General features: G+C 43.9%; 1 protein-coding gene across 1 annotated transcript in view; it reads left to right on the forward strand.

Moving 5' to 3' along the window:
* Positions 1-27172, forward strand: part of LOC116376185 (ADP-ribose glycohydrolase MACROD2-like) — a 327881-nt gene that overhangs the window by 5535 nt on the left and 295174 nt on the right. The window contains exon 3 of the mRNA XM_031835356.1: positions 3253-3351. Coding sequence (XP_031691216.1) covers positions 3253-3351 — 99 coding nt within the window. The remainder of the gene's footprint in view (positions 1-3252; positions 3352-27172) is intronic.

The raw sequence follows: 27172 nt of genomic DNA on the forward strand, positions 1-27172 counted from the left end.
CACTATTAGTCTACAATGTATATAATAGCAAAAATAAAGAAAAACCTTGGAATTAGTAGGTGTGTCCAAACTTTTGACTGGTACTGTATATATAAAAAAATATATACACTACCGTTCAAAAGTTTGGGGTCACTTAGAAATGTTATCAGAAATACAGTGTAGACATTGTTAATGTTGTAAATGACTATTGTAGCTGGAAACATCCGATTTTTAAAACAAAGACAAACAAAGACATTTCTAAGTGACCCCAAACTTTTGAACCGTAGTGTATGTTCCTTTATTTTCCCCTTACCCACCCTCCTCTAATTGGAGTAAACTAATGGACAACAACACTTAGGCTTCTACTTCCACTTTATACATACTATATACATTTTATGGACACAGTATATTTTACAATAGTTATCTTTTATTTGTTTTTAGTCCCATCCTTCAGCTACACTCAACCCCTCCCATCCATCAACCCTGTGATGTTTCATTCATGGGAAAAGACAACTGCCCTTCAAGGGAAGAGACAAGGACAGAGGAATCAATCCAAGCCTGTAATCTTTTCAGTTTGCCCAACTCGCTTATAAAGTTAGCATTGTCTTGGAAAATAAAATGTTATCGTCGAGTTGTCAATGCCTGTGATGTTTAAAGTTTTTATATCAGATTGTACAATTTATCTCTTTACTAGACTACACTTTGACACAGACTAGTTTGGCCACATAATAACGGTAATAATAATATATTACATTTGTAAGGTGCTTTTCATTACATAATAATCTCAAAAGTGCATAAAATAAAACATTTACTGTAGTAAAATTAATGAATACATAAATAGGATAATATAACAAAAAACTATCAAAGTCTAGGAGGGTAGGCCAGCCAGTACCTGTATAGATACATGTTACACACACACACACACACACACACACACGCGCACACATACCCTGCAGGCATGTGGTACTGACTGTATTGTAGGAATCAATGTTAATTGCCCAGTCTTTATTTCCATTAGACCCATAAGATCCTGGTCAAATGTAGTGCGCTATATTTGCAGTAGTGTGCCATTTTGGAACACATTCCTGATGTGATTATCATGATCTGATGCCTGACACTGAATTCACTGATGCCAGATGAATTGATTTAGTTTTGTGTGTGTGTGTGTGTGTGTGCCACAGTGATAAAAATGTGGAAGTATTATTTTGAAGCTGTTTTGGGGGGTTTTGTAGATTCGATCTGAAATGTCGGTTGGCATATTTAGCTTAAATGAATGGAATGGTATTTGTTGCCATTTCATTCACTCTATTCCAGCCATTATTATGAGCCGTCCTCCCCTCACCAGCCTCCTGTGAGCAGAACACTTTTGTGAATTTATGACTCCAGTACACATATGAATCTGCTTGAAGTTGGGGACTTTTTCCTCATACTTTCAGTACATACCCCTACCCCAGTTGTGTGTATCTATGTATGGTGCATTCGGAAAGTATTCAGACCCCTTGACATTTCCACATTTTGTTACTTCACAGTATTTTTCTAAAATGTATTAAATAGTTTTTTCTCTCATCAATCTACACACAATAGCCCATAATGACATTTTAGCAAATGTATAAAAAAAAACAGAAAATCACATTTACACAAGTATTCAGACCCTTTACTCAGTACTTTGTTGAAGCACCTTTGGCAGTGATTACAGCCTTGAGTCTTTGGTATGATGCTACAAGCTTGGCACACCTGTATTTGGGGAGTTTCTCCCATTTTTCTCTGCAGATCCTCTCAAGTTCTGTCAGGTTGGATGGGGAGCATAGCTGCACAGCTATTTTCAGGTCTCCAGAGATGTTGATCAGGTTGAAGTCTGGCTGGGCCACTCAAGGATATTCAGAGACTTGTCCCGAAGCCACTCCTCCTTTGTCTTGGCTGTGTGCTTAGGGTCGTTGTCCTATTGGAATTCTGAGGTCCTGAGTGCTCTGGAGCAGGTTTTCATCAAGGATCTCTCTGTACTTTACTCTGTTCATCTTTCGCTCGACCCTGACTCGTCTCCTAGTCCCTGCCGCTGAAAAACATCCACACAGAATGATGCACCTTAGGGATGGAGCGAAGTTTCCTCCAGACATGGCACTTGGCATTCAGGCCAAAGAGTTCAATCTTGGTTTCATCAGACCAGAGAATCTTGTGTCTCATGGTCTGAGAGTCTTTTATGTGCCTTTTACTGAGGAGTGGCTTCACTCTACCATAAGCCTGATTGGTAGGGTGCAGCAGAGATGGTTGTCCTTCTGGAATGTTCTCCCATCTCCACAGAGGAACTCTGGACCTCTGTCAGAGTGATCATCGGGTTCTCTGTCACCTCCCTGACAAAGACCCTTCTCACCCGATAGCTCAGTTTGGCCGGGAGGCCAGCTCTAGGAAGAGTCTTGGTGGTTCCAAACTTCTTCCATTTAAGAATGATGGAGGCCACCGTGTTCTTGGGGACCTTCAATGCTGCAGAAATGTTTTGGTACCATTCCCCAGATCTGTACCTCGACACAATTCTGTCTCGGAGCTCTATGGACAATTCCTTTGACCTCATGGCATGGTTTTTGCTCTGACATGCACTGTCAACTGTAGGACCTTGTATAGACAGGTGTGTGCCTTTCCAAATCATGTCCAATCAATTGAATTTACCACAGGTGGACTCCAATCAAGTCGTAGAAACATCTCAAGGATGATCATTGGAAACAGGATGCACCTGAGCTCAATTTCGAGTCTCATGGAAAAGGGTCTGAATACTTATGTAAAGAAGGTATTTCTGTTTTTTTATTTTTAATACATTTGCAAACATTTTTAAAAACCTGTTTTCGCTTTGTCATTATGGGGTGTTGTGTGTAGATTGAAGAAAAAAATTGTGTATTTAATCCATCTTAGAATAAGGCTGTAACGTCACAAAATGTGAAAAAAGGGAAAGGGTCTGAATACTTTCCGAATGCACTGTATGTCTGTTAGTCTTTTAGTGTGTTTGTCTGTCTGGCTGTGTTTGTCTGTGTGTTTGTCTGTCTGGCTTGCTGGCAGGCTGTGTGTTTGTGCCTGTAAGTTTACTCTTTTAAACCCTCAATAATGCACTAGTCTATAGAACAACAATGATATGGCTCATTCCAGATGTACAGTATTCCACAAGGACAGTGACAAGAAGAACTAAGCTAAAAAAAAACAAGTAATCTGTCTTTATTTCTGGTCCTGTCTTTAAGAGTACCTGTACAGTGTAGCTAATGAACAAACCCCTGCTCTTGTTGTTTCTAGTGACAGAGGAAGACGAAGGGAAGGACCTTCTGAGAGACAAAGTATCTCTCTACAAGGGTGACATCACCATCCTCGAGGTCGATGCCATAGTTAACGCAGGTACGATGCTTTGTTATTCATTTACATTGGTTTGATGCAGGAGTTTGTCAAACTATGGCTAAATACGTTTGCACTGCTTTAATGCTGATGTTTATGAAACAAGCCATGCCTATGGTGAACAGTTGTTTCACACTACAACCTCATGACATGCAGTTTGTCTGTGTTTGCTAATGCTGATGTTTATGAAACAAGCCATGCCTATGGTGAACAGTTGTTTCACACTACAACCTCATGACATGCAGTTTGTCTGTGTTTGTTAATGCTGGTAAGGTGCTTTTAAAATTGAGTTACACTGGTTTAATGTAGGAAGCTGTGAAACAAGCAAAACCATGTTTTTTCTGTGTCTTATTTCTGGTAAGGTGCTTTATAAATGAACTTTCAACAGTTCAGAGAGTTTGAAATCAGCAAAGCTGTGGTTTTTCATCATCTATGGAACGTTTTTTCACGCTACTAACTTACAACATGCAGTCAGTGTGATTTATGAGTTTGCTGCCCTCTAGTGTTGGTGGGTGTAAAGTGCTGACTCTTTTTGGATTGATTGGTGGATTGTGGGTCGTAGAAACAAATATGGTGAATCATTGACTTTGAGCAGTTCTGTAGTAGTTCATTGTGGGGTGAGAGAAAACATCATTCCTATTTCAGGCTTTGGCTGCTAAGACTTGCCTTGAGGGCCACACTTTTTGTGGGCCTGTGTGGGATACAGTGAATGATGTGAGCGTATGTTTTTAATGTAGAGGTAAGAGTAATGTGGTTACTAGTAGTCTGGTTAATTAACAGCCCGTTATCTGTAGAAGCTCGCTAATTGTGTGTGTGTGTGTGTGTGTTCTCTTACTGGTATTTTATTCTGACAGGTGGTTTGAGAGATTAGCAGAATAGTAAGTTGTTCACTTCCTTGTCTGTTGTTATTCACACCAACCTATGGCAGAGCGCCTGTGTTACTTACCATCTACTTACTGTATTGCAGAGAGCCAGAACAATATGAAACATTGTGCTAAATAGCAGAATAGGGACCCATGCATTTTTTGGTGATAGGATTGTGTTCCAATTATTGTTAGTTGTGAGGATGTTATTACTGTAGAGAGAGATTATGTTATTACTGTAGAGAGAGATTATGTTATTACTGTAGAGAGAGATTGTGTTATTACTGTAGAGAGAGATTGTGTTATTACTGTAGAGAGATTATGTTATTACTGTAGAGAGAGATTGTGTTATTACTGTAGAGAGAGATTGATAGATTTGATCTCAATGGTTATTACTGTCTCCTGTGTAACCAGCTGTTTTTATGCACATTAGCATCTTGGTACATAACCTCTATTGGAGCCAGCAGCATCTGTACTCACACTCAAAAGACCCAAATAACAGAGAATATTAGCATAGGGGAAGTGTCGGGATGCCTGTGTCTTTTATGTATGGATGCATACGGCCAGCTGGAATGTTTATTGTTCTATATCAGCCTAGAAAGCAGAAACATAATGCTTACACTGTAAGTGTTGCATCTAAACTATGTAGCCCCTTTCCTGCAGTCAAATGACCAAATCGCCCTCTAGTGGCCTCATGGGTTGAATGCTATAAATACTTTTTATAATTTCATAACTATTAAACATTATTTAAAAATTACCCACTAAAATCCAGTGAATTTATGTCGAATGGTTTTGTTATATTTCAGTCTTCTGTGACGTATATAAAGTGTAATATTGGGATGCAAACACAAAATGTTATATATTTTTTAAGTGCATAACCATGTGTGTGAGGTGTATACTTTTGTTTCAAAGTAGATTTGTTTAAGACTACCAAGAAACAATTCCGTCTGAACTCATACAAGTCTCTCTTGAGGCTAACCTGTGTAAACAAAGGCTAAAACATTATTTGGAATACAAACATGACTTTCTGGCTTTTCTAATTTCACTAACAATTAAAAAACTTCAGGAGAACATTTCATGTCTGTGTGACATAGTGCTGTGTGCTCTGTCTGTATGCTCTGTGTGTATGCCCTGTGTGTGTAATGTCTGCACAGCAAACTCAAGGGTGTACATTTAACTCTGACAGTGTAAAATGTACACTATTTTCAGTGAACATATGAGTCCCACTGAACTGGTGTTAAAATAACACTTTTGAAAGTGTTAAAGATGTAACTATGTTGCAGTGATCCCTCTTTAACTCTTAACGTGTTCAAATGAACTTGATTGTGGTGTTTGCATAGCTCTACTGTAGAGTAATACGCAACACCTACAGTGTAAAACATAACACTTGATTTAGAGTAAACTGGACTCACTTTTCTTAATGCTGACGCTGTTACACTTTCTCAGTGTAGGAAACTAACACCTGTAGTGTTACAGTAAATAATTTTGGGGTGTTGACTTTAGGGATGAACGATCTATCGGTGAGCATATCGGAATCGGACGATATTAGCTGAAAATGCTAACATCGGTACTGGCCCAATGTCTAGTTTAACGCCGATGTGCAAAACCGATGTCAAAGCTGACGTGCATACGTATATAACGTAAGTAGCTGACGTGCATACCTATATAACGTAAGTAGATGACGTGCATACCTATATAACGTAGGTAGATGACGTGCATACCTATATAACGTAGGTAGATGACGTGCATACCTATATAACGTAAGTAGATGACGTGCATACCTATATAACGTAGGTAGATGACGTGCATACCTATATAACGTAGGTAGATGACGTGCATACCTATATAACGTAGGTAGATGACGTGCATACCTATATAACGTAGGTAGATGATGTGCATACCTATATAACGTAGGTAGATGACGTGCATACCTATATAACGTAGGTAGATGACGTGCATACCCATATAACGTAGGTAGATGACGTGCATACCTATATAACGTAAGTAGATGACGTGCATACCTATATAACGTAGGTAGATGACGTGCATACCTATATAACGTAAGTAGATGACGTGCATACCTATATAACGTAGGTAGATGACGTGCATACCTATATAACGTAAGTAGATGACGTGCATACCTATATAACGTAGGTAGATGACGTGCATACCTATATAACGTAAGTAGATGACGTGCATACCTATATAACGTAGGTAGATGACGTGCATACCTATATAACGTAGGTAGATGACGTGCATACCTATATAACGTAGGTAGATGACGTGCATACCTATATAACGTAAGTAGATGACGTGCATACCTATATAACGTAGGTAGATGACGTGCATACCTATATAACGTAAGTAGATGACGTGCATACCTATATAACGTAAGTAGATGTGCATACCTATATAACGTAAGTAGCTGACGTAATGACGCCACGAACAATACAGCGCTACACAGAACAAAAGCAGAAAGATACTAAGCGCACACTTCCAACAACTAAACACGTTCAAGTTGAGCAGTCATTTGAAAGAGTAAGAACATTTCAGCGAGACAACTCAAAAGCGAAATCCATTAATGCCAAGATTATGGAATTCATTATGCTGCTTGCTATGGGCGTCACAGCTGACATTTGGCCCAGCTATGTCAGCCCCATGAGCATGCTGAGTCTGACAGCACAGTGGGTCGACAAGGATTTTGTACTGAGGAAAGCCGTATTGCATGCTCAAGAATGTGTTGCCATTTCAATGGCATTTGAGAACATGTTTGAAACTTGGGAACATGAAAATACTCCTAGCTCTATTTGAACAACTGACTGGAGAAATAAGCTCATCAACAGCGTCTGCAGCAGACGTGATACCCTCTGTCATGGCATTGAAACGCCTGTTCAACAAAACTGCAGACAGACCGTGGGGTTAAACCTTACAAAAGTACCCGAGGCTGTGAACAAGAAATTTGGTGGTATTCTCTCTGAGCCTGTTTACTGTGCTGCCACCATGCTCAGTGCTAAGTACAAGGACCACTACTTCGATGCAGATAAGAAACAAGGTTTACGTGAAATGTTACATACACAGCTGGACAAGATGGAAACGGACACAGTGACAGTGCGCACCGAGGAAGAGAGGCCACAGACAGACAGAGATGGACAAGATGGAAACGGACACAGTGACAGTGGGCACCGAGGAAGAGAGGCCACAGACAGACAGAGATGGACAAGATGGAAACGGACACAGTGACAGTGGGCACCGAGGAAGAGAGGCCACAGACAGACAGAGATGGACAAGATGGAAACGGACACAGTGACAGTGGGCACCGAGGAAGAGAGGCCACAGACAGACAGAGCTGGACAAGATGGAAATGGACACAGTGACAGTGGGCACCGAGGAAGAGAGGCCACAGACAGACAGAGATGGACAAGATGGAAACGGACACAGTGACAGTGGGCACCGAGGAAGAGAGGCCACAGACAGACAGAGCTGGACAAGATGGAAATGGACACAGTGACAGTGGGCACCGAGGAAGAGAGGCCACAGACAGACAGAGCTGGACAAGATGGAAATGGACACAGTGACAGTGGGCACTGAGGGAGAGAGGCCACAGACAGACAGAGCTGGACAAGATGGAAACAGACAGTAACAGTGGGCACCGAGGAAGAGAGGCCACAGACAGACAGAGCTGGACAAGATGGAAATGGACACAGTGACAGTGGGCACCGAGGAAGAGAGGCCACAGACAGACAGAGCTGGACAAGATGGAAATGGACACAGTGACAGTGGGCACCGAGGAAGAGAGGCCACAGACAGACAGAGCTGAAACTTCACTGCTTGACATGTATGATGAAATCCTGGTTGGGACTGAAACGACTGAACAAATGAACAACGAAACAGAACAGCAAGTAAGTGAAAGAAATATGTTTTGATGATGTTTTACTGGTAATGGGGACATATGTAAATGCCAACAAAATAACGTTTTGGTCAGTGTATTATTTAACCAGGCAAGTCAGTTAGGAACAAATTATTATTTACAATGATGGCCTACCCCGGCCAAACGCGGACGACGCTCAGCCAATTGTGCACCGCGCTATGGGAATCCCAATCACGACCGGATGTGATACAGCCTGGATTCAAACCAGGGACTGAAGTGACGTCTCTTGCACTGAGATGCAGTGCCTTAGACCACTATGTGTGTGTGTGTGTTAACTATTTAACTGTACTAGAATGCTTAAAAGGCCGTTAAAGTTTTTAAATATCGGATATCGGTAAGGTTTGCTTTTGGCAAGTAAAATATCGGATATCGGTATCGGGCAAAAATGTCATATCCCTAGTTGTTTTAACACTTTATGGTTTAAATCCTAATTTGCATTTTTCCCAGGGTGCCATTTTTCAACACCCATGACTGTATTTGTTAGTGACAGAGACATGGTTATTGAAGTCTTTCATTTTAAGCCTGTGGCTTTCACCAAGTGAGTTTCTGGGCTAATTCTATAATTCAAATTAAACTCTGACAATACATTACATGTATCCTAAGACCTTACTTATTGGCCTAGTTGATGGCCTAGTTTTACTCCAACACAGTGGTGTTAGGAAACACCAGGTTTACATACCACATCAGACCTGCAAGTCACATTATCCTGGCTTGCAAAGTGGTGTATCCAACAGTTTGCATTTTTATTCATGCGCAACCTGCATTCAGAATGACTGTCATAAAAAACACTACCTAAATAATTTAAACCAGAACAACCATTTCAATAATGGGGGCAATAAATCTAACTGATTGGATTAAAAAGTATGTTATTTATCTTTGTGTAACATAAGATGAACCAATTAATTAATGTACATGCAAAAACGCAGATATTAAAAACAATCCTAAAAAGTAATCTACCTGCATAGCATGCTGGGAAATATGATAGTGATAGGTGTAGTTTTGATGGGACTGTTTTACTCTCAATAACAATACCTGTGGTTATTAACACCAGCAATGGGGTTATTTTAGTGTTCATGAGTGTTCATTCATTTCACTCTGACAGAATTCATTTAACTTCTGAATCCACACAGAAAAATCTAAACTGGTGTGTGTGTGTAACATAGTGCTGCCTCCTCCTCAGCTTTTATCAGGACTTCAGGGTGATTTAAATCTCCTATTACAGTTAAATTATTAGGATCATTGAGTTTCTAATTCTTCCTTAATTATGTTTAGACAGAGGTCGGACAGCAGGTGCTCAATATGTCACCTGGGGTGGTGAGCTGTCGGGAGAGAGAGAGAGCAGGGCAGGAGGGGGCTGTGTGTATCTGTTTGTGGAGTTGGAGGGTGGACATTAATGGACTAGCTCCCTGTCTGATCAGGCAGATGGCACTATGTAACCTGCTGTTAAGAGTAGTGTCTACATGGAGGGGGGCAAATGTCTACCACCACCATACTGGATATCTGGGCACAGCCCCCAATCCTATCCTACCTCCCTGCCAGCTACAGTATGTCCTTGTTTTTCATTTTTTCCCCCCTTTTTGCTTTGCCTCTTGTCGTCATTAATCAGGATCCGTTCACTTTTCTGTTTCATCCCTCCTCTATGTTCCTGGACTTTCATTCCTAGCCCAGTCAGTGACTCATCTTGTTAAAGCTGTCTACAAACACTGAAGCCTTGATTAAACTGAGATTAAACTGGCTGCTGCTTTAATGCTGAGTCCAGGAATGAGAGGCTTTTATAGTGTGTGTGTGTGCGTGCGTGTGTGCATTGCGAAGAAAGAGTGTGTGTGTGGAGTCAAATAAGATCTGCTGCTTGAGTAAAGTGAGATCCAGGAGTGGTAAGCTTATATAGCAGCCAGACCTCCCCATACAGGGACTGGTGGTCGTCTCTTATAGCAGCCAGACCTCCCCGTACAGGGACTGGTGGTCGTCTCTTATAGCAGCCAGACCTCCCCGTACAGGGACTGGTGGTCGTCTCTTATAGCAGCCAGACCTCCCCGTACAGGGACTGGTGGTCATCTCTTATAGCAGCCAGACCTCCCCGTACAGGGACTGGTGGTCATCTCTTATAGCAGCCAGACCTCCCCGTACAGGGACTGGTGGTCATCTCTTATAGCAGCCAGACCTCCCCGTACAGGGACTGGTGGTCGTCTCTTATAGCAGCCAGACCTCCCCGTACAGGGACTGGTGGTCATCTCTTATAGCAGCCAGACCTCCCCGTACAGGGACTGGTGGTAGTCTCTTATAGCAGCCAGACCTCCCCGTACAGGGACTGGTGGTTGTCTCTTATAGCAGCCAGACCTCCCCGTACAGGGACTGGTGGTTGTCTCTTATAGCAGCCAGACCTCCCCGTACAGGGACTGGTGGTCGTCTCTTATAGCAGCCAGACCTCCCCCGTACAGGGACTGGTGGTCGTCTCTTATAGCAGCCAGACCTCCCCGTACAGGGACTGGTGGTCGTCTCTTATAGCAGCCAGACCTCCCCGTACAGGGACTGGTGGTCATCTCTTATAGCAGCCAGACCTCCCCGTACAGGGACTGGTGGTAGTCTCTTATAGCAGCCAGACCTCCCCGTACAGGGACTGGTGGTTGTCTCTTATAGCAGCCAGACCTCCCCGTACAGGGACTGGTGGTCGTCTCTTATAGCAGCCAGACCTCCCCTTACAGGGACTGGTGGTCGTCTCTTATAGCAGCCAGACCTCCCCGTACAGGGACCGGTGGTCATCTCTTATAGCAGCCAGACCTCCCCGTACAGGGACTGGTGGTCGTCTCTTATAGCAGCCAGACCTCCCCGTACAGGGACTGGTGGTCGTCTCTTATAGCAGCCAGACCTCCCCGTACAGGGACTGGTGGTCGTCTCTTATAGCAGCCAGACCTCCCCGTACAGGGACTGGTGGTCGTCTCTTATAGCAGCCAGACCTCCCCGTACAGGGACTGGTGGTCGTCTCTTATAGCAGCCAGACCTCCCCGTACAGGGACTGGTGGTCGTCTCTTATAGCAGCCAGACCTCCCCGTACAGGGACTGGTGGTCGTCTCTTATAGCAGCCAGACCTCCCCGTACAGGGACTGGTGGTCGTCTCTTATAGCAGCCAGACCTCCCCGTACAGGGACTGGTGGTCGTCTCTTATAGCAGCCAGACCTCCCCGTACAGGGACTGGTGGTCGTCTCTTATAGCAGCCAGACCTCCCCGTACCGGGACTGGTGGTCGTCTCTTATAGCAGCCAGACCTCCCCGTACAGGGACTGGTGGTCGTCTCTTATAGCAGCCAGACCTCCCCGTACAGGGACTGGTGGTCGTCTCTTATAGCAGCCAGACCTCCCCGTACAGGGACTGGTGGTCGTCTCTTATAGCAGCCAGACCTCCCCGTACAGGGACTGGTGGTCGTCTCTTATAGCAGCCAGACCTCCCCGTACAGGGACTGGTGGTCGTCTCTTATAGCAGCCAGACCTCCCCGTACAGGGACTGGTGGTCGTCTCTTATAGCAGCCAGACCTCCCCGTACAGGGACTGGTGGTCGTCTCTTATAGCAGCCAGACCTCCCCGTACAGGGACTGGTGGTCGTCTCTTATAGCAGCCAGACCTCCCCGTACAGGGACTGGTGGTCGTCTCTTATAGCAGCCAGACCTCCCCGTACAGGGACTGGTGGTCGTCTCTTATAGCAGCCAGACCTCCCCGTACAGGGACTGGTGGTCGTCTCTTATAGCAGCCAGACCTCCCCGTACAGGGACTGGTGGTCGTCTCTTTTAGCAGCAGCCAGACCTCCCCATACAGGGACTGGTGGAACTCTCTTATAGCAGCCATAACCCCCCCCCCTATAACAGGGAGTGGTGGTCGTCTTTTATAGAAGCCAGACCTCCCCGTACAGGGACTGGTGGTAGTCTCTAATAGCAGCCAGACCTCCCTGTACAGGAACTGGTGGTTGTCTCTTATAGCAGCCAGACCCCCTCCATACAGGGACTGGTGGTAGTCTCTTATAGCAGCCAGACCCCCCATACAGGGACTGGTGGTAGTCTCTTATAGCAGCCAGACCTCCCCGTACAGGGACTGGTGGTAGTCTCTTACAGCAGCCAGACCTCCCTGTACAGGGGCCGATGGTTGTCTCTTATAGCAGCCAGACCCCTCCATACAGGGACTGGTGGTAGTCTCTTATAGCAGCCAGACCTCCCCATACAGGGACTGGTGGTAGTCTCTTATAGCAGCCGGACAACCCCATACAGGGACTGGTGGTGGTGTCTTATAGCAGCCGGACACATCCATACAGGGGCTGGTGGTAGTGTCTTATAGCAGCCGGACCCCCCCCCCCCCCCCCCATACAGGGACTGGTGGTAGTCTCTTACAGCAGCCAGACCTCCCTGTACAGGGACTGGTGGTAGTCTCTTACAGCAGCCAGACCTCCCTGTACAGGGACTGGTGGTAGTCTCTTATAGCAGCCATACCCCCCATACAGGGACTGGTGGTTGTCTCTTATAGCATCCAGACCCCTCCATACAGGGACTGGTGGTAGTCTCTTATAGCAGCCAGACCCCCCATACAGGGACTGGTGGTAGTCTCTTATAGCAGCCAGACCTCCCCATACAGGGACTGGTGGTAGTCTCTTATAGCAGCCGGACAACCAAATACAGGGACTGGTGGTAGTCTCTTATAGCAGCCAGACTTCCCGTGTAGAGACTGGTGGTAGTCTCTTATAGCAGCCAGACTTCCCGTGTAGGGACTGGAGGTAGTCTCTTATAGCAGCCAGACTTCCCGTGTAGAGACTGGAGGTAGTCTCTTACAGCAGACAGACTTCCCATGTAGAGACTGGAGGTAGTCTCTTATAGCAGCCAGACGTCCCGTATAGAGACTGGAGGTAGTCTCTTATAGCAGCCATACTTCCCGTGTAGAGACTGGAGGTAGTCTCTTATAGCAGCCAGACTTCCCGTATAGAGACTGGAGGTAGTCTCTTATAGCAGCCAGACTTCCCGTATAGAGACTGGAGGTAGTCTCTTATAGCAGCCAGACTTCCCGTATAGAGACAGGAGGTAGTCTCTTTTAGCAGCCAGACCTCCCGTACAGAGACTCGAGGTAGTCTCTTATAGCAGCCAGACCTCCCGTACAGAGACTGGTTTTTCAACCATGCTGCCATTTTGTTTATCTTACTATTCATTTTGCATTCAACACACCATCACACAATGTACTGCTAAGTAGTTCATTAAATGCAGTGAGAGATGGGAGTTGGGATGAGGCTTGATTTGTCTCAGCTATTGATCCGCAGGGTGTGACTGACTGTGTTTGTGTGTGTGTTTCTGTTCCTCTGTGTCTCTGTGTGTGTGTGTCTGTGTTTCTCATAGACCAGTGTACATAATTCTGTTATTAGCGAGTAACGACCAGGAATGGCCCAGGCGTGCTTTGAAAAACAGGTGGAGCTGCTGTATGTCTTAATCTCACTGAGATTCGATAAATCTATTGGGTAATTTCACTGATTGTTAATCCGATGCATTTAGAAGGATTATCTGCAGTAATCTTAGTTGGATTAAGTGTCTAGCTGCCAGGAAAGAAAAAGAAAAACAGTGCAGATGACTTTGTGACTTCGTTCTGCATTTCAGGGGTCCCCATATCGCACACTAATCCCTATGGGCCCTGGTCAAAAGTAGTGCACTATATAGGGACTAGGGTGCCACTTGGGACAGTACCAGGATGATGGCATGAGGCTCAGTCAGGATTTACTGCTAATCCTTGTTATTTTATTTTTAAAACACAATTTAATGTTCAATCATTTCCCTCCCCCTCACTGTCCGTCTGTCACAAGGAAGAAATAGAGTACCATCTCAACTAAACTTCTAAACATTGCTACTCTACTGAACAGAATGAGGCCATAAAGATACCTTAGCAAGTGTGATTTGCGTGTGTGCATGCGTGCCTACGACTGTGTCGTGTGCGTGCGTGTATGTGTGTGCTTATGACTGTGTGGTGTGTGTGAAGGGGGAAAAAGTGTATTATAATGATGACTGGTGTAATTATAGGTGAAGAGGTTGATTCAGGATCCATTACCAGTCATTTAAGCAATAAGGCACGAGGGGGTGTGGTATATGACCATTATAAGGGCTGTTCTTATGCGCGACACAACGTGGAGTGCCTGGACACATGCCTTAGCCGTGGTATATACCACAAACCCCCGAGGTGCCTTATTGCTATTATAAACTGGTTACCAACGTAATTAGAACAGTAAAAATACATGTTTTGTCAAACCCATGGTATACGGTCTGATATACCACAGCTTTCAGCGTTCAGCATTCAGGGCTGGAACCACCCAGTTTATAAAAACCTTTATCCTCCCATCCCTCTATTCTTGCATGTGTCTGTATTCGATTGCCAATTTACTGTGTAAGGCATCTGCTTATGAGGCCAATCAAACATTCTAGAGGGTCTCAGCTAAGACGAGCGCTAGCCCAGCAGAACTGGGTTCACATACTATTTGACATCTTTCAAGTACATTTGTTTATTCTGACTGGAGTAGTACGTGGGTGAGGTATTGCTTTTGTGACAATTCTATCGGTTCCATACTTCCATTGCACCAGGCAAGCTCAATCAAGCCCAGATCAAGTATTTTAAAATCATTTTGAATAGTATTTGAACCCATCTCTGGAGTGCCCGCCACAGAGGTTATGGTTATTGGTATGCTGTGGTATGCAGCGAAGCCATTCACATTCATATCCACATAGCAGGTATTAGAGATTTGATTAGAGTATTAGTGAGGTATAATACAACCATCCACAGTCTGAATCTGTCTGTTTGTGGTGTGCAGGATGGTTCAAACAGTAGCCTACACTTTGTTTTATGATTGTGGTTGTTTTAAAGTCGTTTTTTCCCAGACTGCACTACACATTTCCAATTGAGACAATAAAGCGAATGATTGATTGAAAAGACAATGTTTCAAAGAAACCTGTAGGCTAACTTGTATGGAATTGGTAAAGGCAGCTATAAAACAATATTTTTTCATTGAACAATATCGTTGGAAGGACCTTTTTAGTCTTTGTTATCATTATTTGAATTAATTAAACTATGTTTGTTTGTGAAATCCTGAGTCGTTTCACACAGTGGAAATTAAATTTCCACATACAGGTATAGGATCTTAATTTGATCACCCTGCAATGCAGGACATTTAAAACGTTTAGTGTATTTGAGGTTTAAAATGGCTTCTGTTTTTAATTTCTTTTAAGTTTTTAATTTCAGACTTGATTTTCCCTTACGAAAAATGTATCAACCCATAACAAAATGTCAATTTATTATAATCCACAAAATATTTCAAATGTCCTGTTGCTGCAGGACTTTTTTCCTGCTGTAGCAAACTGGCTCAAATTAAGATCCTACATCTGTAGCAATTAATTCTGTAGCACTGTGTGTGTGTGTGTGTCTCCCATAGCGTCAGCTCGGTTCTTAGCAGGCAAAATTAGTTTTCAAATCACTTTCTGGATGACCAGTTATTGTTTAATTGAAAAAATTGTGTTGTCACCTTCGTTAATTGTTCTAGTAACTGACAACAGTGGTAATAGGCGTTGAAATGTAAATTGCTCTCTGCTTCTGCTGTTATTATTATTCCCACAACAAGGGTTCCACTAGAATGAAAAAAATCCATGAAAAAAAGAAAAAAAGTTGGGAATGGAATGGATTTACAAAGTACGTGTTCATTTTTGTATAGCTTTATGTTGATGAGGGCTCTTTTAGTGACAGTTGTTTTGCTAATGGAGGCCTACTTTCTGACAGGGCACTGTGCGCGCGTGGTTGTGGGTGCGTGCGTGTGTGCGCACTGTGTAGCATTGGCTAATGGTGTTTAATGTTCAAAGCACATTACATGTCTCCCTGAGTCACCCAGTCTTAATGGAGGAAATAGAGGCTACTTCCCAAATGGGACCCTATTCCCTATTTAGTGCACTACTTTTGACAGAGACCATAGGGCCCTGGTCAAAAGGTAGTACTCTACATAGCGAATAGGGTGCTGTTTGAAACACAGCCAGAGAACTTCTATACTAATCTGAAGATGGCATCACTGAGTTCTGTACTTGGCAGAGAGGAGATGCAGAGTGAAAAAAGGACATTTAGAATATTCTCAGCTTTCAGAGTGCTCTGCCTCTTGTCTGTAGACAAACTCCTAAAAAGAAAAGAGGCTTATTGAATGATGATTGGCTTCCACTCCGTCATGGTTCATCATTATGTAATAACTTTTGAAAGTGTGATATGTAGCCTAATGTTTAAAAGGAGTAGAGTTTGATATATCCTCGCTATGTGAATAAACAAAACATTTTCTTACAGTGATTCTTAGACTCCAGTGCTGTATGGCTCAGACCCTTCCCTATTTTTGCAGGAGGTGAATGGGCTCTAGCCTGGTTGGATACAGCTTACATGAGTCATTTCATATGAAACCAGGACAAACATTTCTGGGATTTTCACCAAATGTAATCCATCGAATGGCCCTTTAGAGGAAGGATTGTTGACGCATATTTGACATTTCATCAAAGTAATTCATCAAAGTTGGTATATTTATGACATTTTGGCCTTACCCAGGCTCCATAATGTTTTATCTGTGGATGGTACAAAGCAAACATTGGTGTCATATGAGGCTTTACAACTTGCTCTGTAGTAAGAGTAGTATTTTCATTTCCAAAACATAATATACTCTACGGCAGGGATGGATAAGTTATCATGACAGGCCTAGTTGCTTGCTGTTCTGCGTATGCACATTCTAACCCCACTCCCCCCACACACACATTGCTAGCAAAACATTTTAGTGGCCCCATTTAGTGACAGTGGAGTTTTCAAGTTAATTAGAGTATGCCATGTGGTGTAGAGAAAATATTTTTTTCAAGCAAGTTTGCTGCAATTATACACATTTTACCATGGGGCGGGGGCGGAGAGAAGATTTTGCAATTTGATCTCCTCGTGGAGTGCATTGTAATCGGCCATGATCGGTATCCAAAAATGCAGATTACCAATTTGTTATGAAAACTTGAAATTGTCCCTAATTAATCGGCCATTCCGATTACCTCTAATATATATATATATATATATTTTGGAATGGCCGATTAATTAGGGCTGATTTCAAGTTTTCATAACAATCGGTAATCACTTGATGATTGAGTTGGAGGCGTGCATGGCCAAGCAGTCGTGGGTGAATAGGGAGTACAAGAGAGGGCTCAAAACGCACCCTTGTGGGGCCCCAGTGTTGTGGGGTGGAGATGTTGTTACCTACCCTCACCACCTGGGAGCGGCCAGTCAGGAAGTCCAGTACCCAGTTGCACAGGGCGGGGTCGAGACCCAGGGTCTCAAGCTCGATGACGAGTTTGGAGGGTACTATGGTGTTAAATGCTGAGCTGTAGTCGGTGAACAGTATTCTCACATAGGTGTTCCTCTTGTCCAGATGGGTTAGGGCAGTGTGGTTGTGATTGAATCATCTGTGGACCTATTGGGGCGGTAGTCAAATTGGAGTGGGTCTAGGGTGTCAGGTAGGGTGGAGGTGATATGGTCCTTGCCTAGTCTCTCAAAGCACTTCATGATGACGGAAGTGAGTGCTACGGGGCAATAGTAGTTTAGCTCAGTTACCTTAGCTTTCTTGGGAACAGGAACAATGGTGACCCTCTTGAAGCATGTGGGAACAGCAGACTGGGATAAGGATTGATTGAATATATCCGTAAACACACCAGCCAGCTGGTCTGCGCATGCTCTGAGGGCGTGGCGTGGGATGCCGTCTGGGCCTGCAGCCTTGCGAGGGTTAACACGTTTAAATGTTTTAGTCACATCGGCTGCAGTGAAGGAGAATCCGCAGGTTTTGGTAGCGGGCCGTGTCAGTGGCACTGTATTGTCCTCAAAGCAAGCAAATAAGTTGTTTAGTGGGAGCAAGATATCCTGGTCCGCGACGGGGCTGGTTTTCTTTTTGTAATCTGTGATTGGCTGTAGACCCTGCCACATACCTCTTGTGTCTGAGCCGTTGAATTGCGACTCTACTTTGCTTCTATACTGACGCTTAGCTTGTTTGATTTCCTTGCGGAGGGAATAGCTACACTGTATTTGGTCATGTTTCCAGTAACATTGCCCTGGTTAAAAGCAGTGGTTTGCGCTTTCAGTTTCGCGCGAGTGCTGCCATCAATCCACGGTTTCTGGTTGGGGAATGTTTTAATAGTTGCTGTGGGTACGACATCGCCAATGCACTTGCTAATGAACTCTCTCACCGAATCAGCGTATTCGTCAATGTTGTTTGACGCAATGCGGACCATATCCCAATCCACGTGATCGAAGCAATCTTGAAGCGTGCAATCAGATTGGTCGGACCAGCGTTGAACAGACCTGAGAGCGGGCGCTTCCTGTTTTAGTTTCTGTCTATAGGCTGGAAGCAACAAAATTGAGTCGTGGTCAGCTTTTCCGAAAGGAGGGCGGGGCCTTATATGCGTTGCGGAAGTTAGAATAACAATGATCCAGGGTTTTACCAGCCCTGGTAGCACAATCGATATGCTGATAGAATTTAGGGAGTCTTGTTTTCAGATTAGCCTTGTTAAAATCCCCAGCTACAATGAATGCAGCCTTAGGATATGTGGTTTCCAGTTTACATAGAGTAAAATAAAGTTTGTTCAGGGTCATCGATGTGTCTGCTTGGAGGGGAATATATGCGGCTTTGATTATAATAGAAGAGACTTCTCTTGGTAGATAATGCGGTCGACATTTGATTGTGAGGAATTCTAAGTCAGGTTAACAGAAGGACTTGAGTTCTTGTGTGTTATGATCACACCACGTCTCGTTAATCATAATGCATACCCCCCCGCCCCTCTTCTTACCAGAAAGATGCTTGTTTCTGTCGGCGCGATGCGTGAAGAAACCAGCTGGCTGTACCGACTCCGATAGCATGTCTCGAGTGAGCCATGTTTCCGTGAAGCAAAGAACATTAGTCTCTTATGTCTCTCTGGAATGCTACCCTTGCTCGGATATCATCAAGCTTGTTGTCAAGAGACTGGACTTTGGCGAGTAGTATGCTCGGGAGCAAAGTGCAATGTGCCCGTCTCCGGAGCCTGACCAGAAGACCGCTTCGTCTGCCCCTTTTACGGCGTCGTTGTATTGGTTCGCCGGCTGGGATCCGATCCATTGTCTCGGGTGGTGGGCAAAACACAGGATCCGCTTCAGGAAAGTCGTATTCCTGGTCGTAATGATGGTGAGTTGACGTTGCTCTTATATCCAGTAGTTCCTCCTGACTGTATGTAATAAAACCTAAGATTACCTGGGGTACCAATGTCATAAATAACACGTAAAAAAACAAAATACTGCATAGTTTCCTAGGAACGCGAAGCGAGGCAGCCATCTCTGTTGGCGCCGGAAGTAATCTTACAACATTACGGTTAACTAGTCCAACGCTCTAACCATCTGCCTCACGAGGAGCCTGCCTGTTACGCGAATGCAGTAAGAAGCCAAGGTAAGTTGCTAGCTAGCATTAAACTTATCTTATAAAAAACAATCAATCATAATCACTAGTTATAACTACACATGGTTGAGTATATTACTAGTTTATCTAGCGTGTCCTGCGTTGCATATAATCGATGCAGTGCGCATTCGCGAAAAAGGACTGTTGTTGCTCCAACGTGTACCTAACCATAAACATCAATGCCTTTCTTAAAATCAATACACAGAAGTATATATTTTGAAACCTGCATATTTAGCTAAAAGAAATCCAGGTTAGCAGGCAATATTAACCAGGTGAAATTTTGTCACTTCTCTTGCGTTCATTGCACGCAGAGTCAGGGTATATACAACAGTTTGGGCCGCCTGGCTCATTGCGAACTAATTTTCCAGAATTTTACGTAATTGTGACAACATTGAAGGTTGTGCAATGTAACAGCAATATTTAGACTTATGGATGCCACCCGTTAGATAATATACGGAACGGTTCCGTATTTCACTGAAAGAATTAACGTTCTGTTTTCGAAATGATAGTTTCCGTATTCGACCAGATTAATGACCTAAGGCTCGTATTTCTGTATGTTATTATGTTATAATTAAGTATATGATTTGATAGAGCAGTCTGATTTAGCGGTAGTAGGCACCAGCAGGCTCGTAAGCATTCATTCAAACAGCACTTTTGTGCGTTTTGCCAGCAGCTCTTCGCAATGCGCTGTTTATGACTTCAAGCCTATCAACTCCCGAGATAAGGCTGGTGTAACCGTTGTGAAATGGCTAGCTAGTTAGCGGGGTGCGCTCTAATAGTGTTTCAAACGTCACTCGCTCTGAGACTTGGAGTGGTTGTTCCCCTTGCTCTGCATGGGTAACGCTGCTTCGAGGGTGGCTGTTGTCGATGTGTTCCTGGTTCGAGCCCAGGTAGCGGCGAGGAGAGGGATGGAAGCTATACTGTTACACTGGCAATACTAAAGTGTCTGTAAGAACATCCAATAGTCAAAGGTATATGAAATACAAATCGTATAGAGAGAAATAGTCCTATTATTCCTATAATAACTACAACCTAAAACTTCTTACCTGGAAATATCGAAGAGGAAATTAAGTTCATGTATATATAATTTGATATACAGAAGAATAGACATAACTGTCTTATGATTTATATTATCTTGTTTGATAATGTAAATTTAATTGTTAAAAGGAACCACCAGCTTTCATATGTTCTCATGTTCTGAGCAAGGAACTTAAACGTTTCTTACATGGCACATATTGCACTTTTACTTTCTTCTCCAACACTTAGTTTTTGCATTATTTAAACCAAATTGAACATGTTTCATTATTTACTTGAGGCTAAAGTGATTGTATTGATGTATTATATTAAGTTCAAATAAGTATTCATTCACTATTGTTGGGGAGGGGGGGTCCTCCAATAATCGGTATCGGCGTAGAAAAATCATAATCGGTCGACCTCTAGTCCTTACCGACTTGCCAAAACTATAGTTTGTTAACAAGAAATTTGTGGAGTGGTTGAAAAACAAGTTTTAATGACTCCAACCTGAGTGTTCTGATTGCTTCTGGTGTGGGTGAACAAAATCAATGTGCGCACGTCTGGTTTTGTCAGCATGTAAGGCCAAAATGCCATAAATATGCCAACTTTGATTAATTCTTTCTCAATTATGCTTTTAGATACAAAGGTCAAATATATGTAAACAATCCTTCCTTCAAAGGACCATTGTATGGATCACATTTTGTGAAAATCCCCCAAATCTTTCATTTGGAATCACTCTTCTGTCAAAGTGATGTCAAACTACCACGTGAGTTTGAGACTTGAGTAGTTATTTATGATTTGTCTCGACTCACGTTTAAAGTCGGCTGCAATGTCAAACGCGCCCAATCGTTCTGTTTTGATCGAAGTAATTGATGCCTAAGCAGCATTTCTTTCTGGTCCTGAAGAGAGAAAAAAAATGCTGGCATGTTCTTTTCTGCACTTTTGAACCAATCCAATACATGTGGAGGAGGAGTTAAGAGGAGTGTTGCCTTGTTAACATCTTAAAGCAGAAGTCACATCACAGGCTCTGTTTCCATTTCCCCTGAGTTCAGAGAGTGTGATGTCACTTTGACATAAACTGTATCTCTTCTAGCCTCTAGTGATATAGCCCAGACTATGTCCAGTAAGTACTGTCAGAGCCTGGACATGCTGTCCAGTGGACACTGCCACCCTAACCCCCAGAGGCCCCATGCAGAGGATTCTAAATGGTCTGAGTGGTCAGTCTATCGGTCTCTACACATTCTCTTCCTCACACCCTGGCTGAGCAATATTTGTCTTTGTCTTTGACCGTGACTGACTGCCAAATGCCAATCAGTCAAGCATTTCATGGTAAAGTCTACACCATTTGTATTTGCCGCATGTGACAAATAAAATGTGATTGTTTTTGTCTCTTTCTCGCTCTCTCGCTCTCTCTCAATTCAATTTAAGGGGCTTTTTTGGCATGGGAAACCTGTTTACATAGGTGAAATAGATAACAAACAAAAGTGGAATAAACAATAAAAAATGTACAGTAAATATTACACTCACAAAAGTTCCAAAATAATAAAGACATTTCAAATGTCATATGTTGTAAAGATGTGCAAATAGATAAAGTACAAAAGGGATATTAAATAAACATAAATATGGGTTGTATTTACAATGGTGTTTGTTCTTCAATGGTTTCCCTTTTCTTGTGGCAACAGGTCACAAATCTTGCTGCAGTGATTGCACACTGGTATTTCACCCAATAGATATGGGATTTTATCAAAATTGGATTTGTTTTTGAGGTCTTTATGGATCTGTGTAATCTCAGGGTGGAGGGGATGGACAGAGGCTGGGTAACTTGTAGTGCTAACTTGTGATTGTTGCACCAGGAATGAGAATACATGCCCCTGGCAAGGAGAAGTGTCTGCTCTATTGAACAGTAAAATGACTGCCCTTGCTCAGTGGGAGGAGGAGAGGAGGGAGGGTGGAGGAGGAGAGGAGAATTGTGCTCTGAAAAACACCAGTTAATAATATGAGCCTCCAGGAGGGAGAGGCAGTACAGGGATACAGGGATGGGGTTATCCTTGCCTGCCGTTTGAGCCTTTATGTGCAGGGAAGCGAACACATTCACAAGCTATTCTGTCCTGGTATAGACTTAGTCCTGCTCAGTGCTCACTCTAGAGCTGGGTGATATGGACCAAAATCCATATCACAGTAAGTTGACTGAATTACCATAACGATAAATTAAACGATACGTTTACCACATTAATGTGTAGAAGTTCATGTTTTATATTACCCTTAAAACTACTACTACTACTTTGAATGTTGTAGCTATCAGTTGTTCCGTTAACAAAATCTCATATTAACAGACGTATCTATTTTCAAACATCACATTCCTCTAGAAAAGGCTGCTTCTCATTATTATCAACATCTGTAAAATGTCCTCGATGGTCGGTTCGGTCAGTGTTGTTAGGACATTAAATGGTGGGACCCTTCAGTGTTAAGCATCCCAGCTCTAGCTAACACAAACATCAGGAAATAGGTCTCGAGGTTGACACAGTTTTAGTATTGATTTACACTGAAGGCTTTATCTTTTGATCAATTATTGCTATTTGGATAATGTCAATGTAAAGCTAGTGCCAATATAATCGTTTCCCCTGTTCATACCACAGACCCTATCAGGAGAATGTAGTCAGGGATTCCTGCGAGTGAAAAGCTATGCATCTCTAGTGGTGTATGACTCTGTGGAGTGTCTGGGAGGAAGATGGTAGACACACCCACGCACCAGTGGAGGCTGCTGAGGGGAGCATGTTGTTGATATCGTTCCACTCCAGCCAGTACCACAAGCCCGTCCTCCCCAATTAAGGTGCCACCAACCTCCTGTGGCACACACACCGCGCGCACACACACACACACACCCCAACTTGAGTCTGTAGAGAGGGAAATTGATGAATGTCCAACTAAGGCAGGCCAGTGTTCATGAAGAGGACAGGGGGAGGGCTGGCTAGTGTTCATGAAGAGGACAGGGGGAGAGCTGGCCAGTGTTCATGAAGAGAACGGGGGAGGGCTGGCCAGTGTTCATGAAGAGGACAGGGGGAGGGCTGGCTAGTGTTCATGAAGAGGACAGGGGGAGAGCTGGCCAGTGTTCATGAAGATAACGGGGGAGGGCTGGCCAGTGTTCATGAAGAGGACGGGGAGGGCTGGCTAGTGTTCATGAAGAGGACAGGGGGAGAGCTGGCCAGTGTTCATGAAGAGAACGGGGGAGGGCTGGCCAGTGTTCATGAAGAGGACGGGGAGGGCTGGCTAGTGTTCATGAAGAGGACAGGGGAGGGCTGGCTAGTGTTCATGAAGAGGACAGGGGGAGGGCTGGCCAGTGTTCATGAAGAGGACAGGGGGAGGGCTGGCCAGTGTTCATGAAGAGGACAGGGGGAGGGCTGGCCAGTGTTCATGAAGAGGACAGGGGGAGGGCTGGCCAGTGTTCATGAAGAGGAAAGGGGAGGGCTGGCCAGTGTTCATGAAGAGGACAGGGGAGGGCTGGCCAGTGTTCATGAAGAGGACAGGGAGAGGGCTGGCCAGTGTTCATGAAGAGGATGAGGGGGGGGGGGCAGTGTTCATGAAGAGGACAGGGGGTAGGACAGGGAGAAGGCTGGCCAGTGTTCAGGAAGAGGCTGGTCCCTCCGTTCCTTTCTTCTCTCCCCCATCTGACAGAAAGCCTCGTCATTGTCTTGGAGGTGAGCTGTGTGTGTGTGTGTGTGTGTGTGTGTGTGTGTGTGTGTAGTGAATGGGGCTCTCCTCCTCCCCTTCATATTCCTCTTCCCCTCCTCTTCCTTCCTCCCCCAGTGGGGACAGCCAGTCCCCATCCATCAGGGCTTTGAATAATTGGGAGGTTTCTCAGAGTCAGTGTCAGACAGGGACATGGTATAGTTAAAGGAAGTACTCTCTCTATCCACTCAATTCCAGCTCTGAATTACAAATCTACTCCTAGCCAAGGTCCACACATGTTCTTTTTTTGACCTAGCTCCTACACCTCGGGCCTAGACTGTAGGGTGTATAGGATAAGACTATATAGATACAGTAATAGGCATTATTGTGGGAATGTGGGGGAATGATGGACTCTCTCCATCTCTATGTAGGCCTAGTTCTGAATCCTATAGTCCTTAGCACTCATCTACCCCTAGCCCCTACATACTAGGCACTACACAGTAGTTCAAAGAACATGATGTTCTGAATCCCCAATCAACCCTACACCCCTCGGCACTCCTCGAGATCATCTGAGGTGATTGGATACAAACTGTGTAAGCTTTATGCTAATTGCCTTCTGATTGGCTAGGTGGAAATGTTACCATGTTGCTCCCCCCTATCCAATCCTTTCAGATCTACAGAACTGGCTTGGGGTCCATTTCAGACTAGCTTTTCTCCCAACACCTCTCTACTCTTGCTACTCTCCCATTGTATATGAAGACCTTTCAGCTTGGATTTTTTAAATGTATTTTTATTGAACCTTTATTTAACTAGGCAAACCAGTTAAGAACTAATTCTTATTTACATTGACGGAAAGGTAATAGGAGAGTGGTCTAAACTTCAGACCATACTAGCAGAATGGAGAGTGGTCTAAACTTCAGACCATACTTGCAGAATGGTGAGTGGTCTAAACTTCAGACCATACTAGCAGAATGGAGAGTGGTCTAAACTTCAGACCATACTTGCAGAATGGTGAGTGGTCTAAACTTCAGACCATACTAGCAGAATGGAGAGTGGTCTAAACTTCAGACCATACTAGCAGAATGGAGAGTGGTCTAAACTTCAGACCATACTTGCAGAATGGTGAGTGGTCTAAACTTCAGACCATACTAGCAGAATGGAGAGTGGTCTAAACTTCAGACCATACTAGCAGAATGGAGAGTGGTCTAAACTTCAGACCATACTTGCAGAATGGAGAGTGGTCTAAACTTCAGACCATACTAGCAGAATGGAGAGTGGTCTAAACTTCAGACCATACTAGCAGAATGGAGAGTGGTCTAAACTTCAGACCATACTAGCAGAATGGAGAGTGGTCTAAACTTCAGACCATACTAGCAGAATGGAGAGTGGTCTAAACTTCAGACCATACTAGCAGAATGGAGAGTGGTCTAAACTTCAGACCATACTAGCAGAATGGAGAGTGGTCTAAACTTCAGACCATACTAGTAGAATGGAGAGTGGTCTAAACTTCAGACCATACTAGCAGAATGGAGAGTGGTCTAAACTTCAGACCATACTAGCAGAATGGAGAGTGGTCTAAACTTCAGACCATACTTGCAGAATGGAGAGAGGTCTAAACTTCAGACCATACTAGCAGAATGGAGAGTGGTCTAAACTTCAGACCATACTAGCAGAATGGAGAGTGGTCTAAACTTCAGACCATACTAGCAGAATGGAGAGTGGTCTAAACATCAGACCACACCAGTAGAATGGAGAGAGGTCTAAACTTCAGACCACACCAGTAGAATGGAGAGTGGTCTAAACTTCAGACCATACTTGTAGAATGGAGAGTGGTCTAAACTTCAGACCACACCAGTAGAATGGAGAGAGGTCTAAACTTCAGACCACACCAGTAGAATGGAGAGTGGTCTAAACTTCAGACCATACTAGTAGAATGGAGAGTGGTCTAAACTTCAGACCATACTAGTAGAATGGAGAGTGGTCTCAACATCAGACCATACTTGCAGAATGGAGAGTGGTCTAAACTTCAGACCATACTAGCAGAATGGAGAGTGGTCTAAACTTCAGACCATACTAGCAGAATGGAGAGTGGTCTAAACTTCAGACCATACTAGTAGAATGGAGAGTGGTCTCAACATCAAACCATACTAGCAGAATGGAGAGTGGTCTAAACTTCAGATCATACTAGTAGAATGGAGAGTGGTCTCAACATCAGACCATACTTGCAGAATGGAGAGTGGTCTAAACTTCAGACCATACTTGCAGAATGGTGAGTGGTCTAAACTTTGGACCATACTAGCAGAATGGAGAGTGGTCTAAACTTCAGACCATACTAGCAGAATGGAGAGTGGTCTCAACATCAGACCATACTTGCAGAATGGAGAGTGGTCTAAACTTCAGACCATACTAGCAGAATGGAGAGTGGTCTAAACTTCAGACCATACTAGCAGAATGGAGAGTGGTCTAAACTTCAGACCATACTAGCAGAATGGAGAGTGGTCTAAACTTCAGACCATACTAGCAGAATGGAGAGTGGTCTAAACTTCAGACCATACTAGCAGAATGGAGAGTGGTCTAAACTTCAGACCATACTAGCAGAATGGAGAGTGGTCTCAACATCAGACCATACTTGCAGAATGGAGAGTGGTCTAAACTTCAGACCATACTAGCAGAATGGAGAGTGGTCTAAACTTCAGACCATACTAGCAGAATGGAGAGTGGTCTAAACTTCAGACCATACTAGCAGAATGGAGAGTGGTCTCAACATCAGACCATACTTGCAGAAGGGAGAGTGGTCTAAACTTCAGACCATACTAGCAGAATGGAGAGTGGTCTAAACTTCAGACCATACTAGCAGAATGGAGAGTGGTCTAAACTTCAGA

This window comes from Oncorhynchus kisutch, linkage group LG11 (genome assembly GCF_002021735.2).
Source record: "Oncorhynchus kisutch isolate 150728-3 linkage group LG11, Okis_V2, whole genome shotgun sequence".
Classification (NCBI taxonomy): Eukaryota; Metazoa; Chordata; class Actinopteri; order Salmoniformes; family Salmonidae; genus Oncorhynchus; species Oncorhynchus kisutch.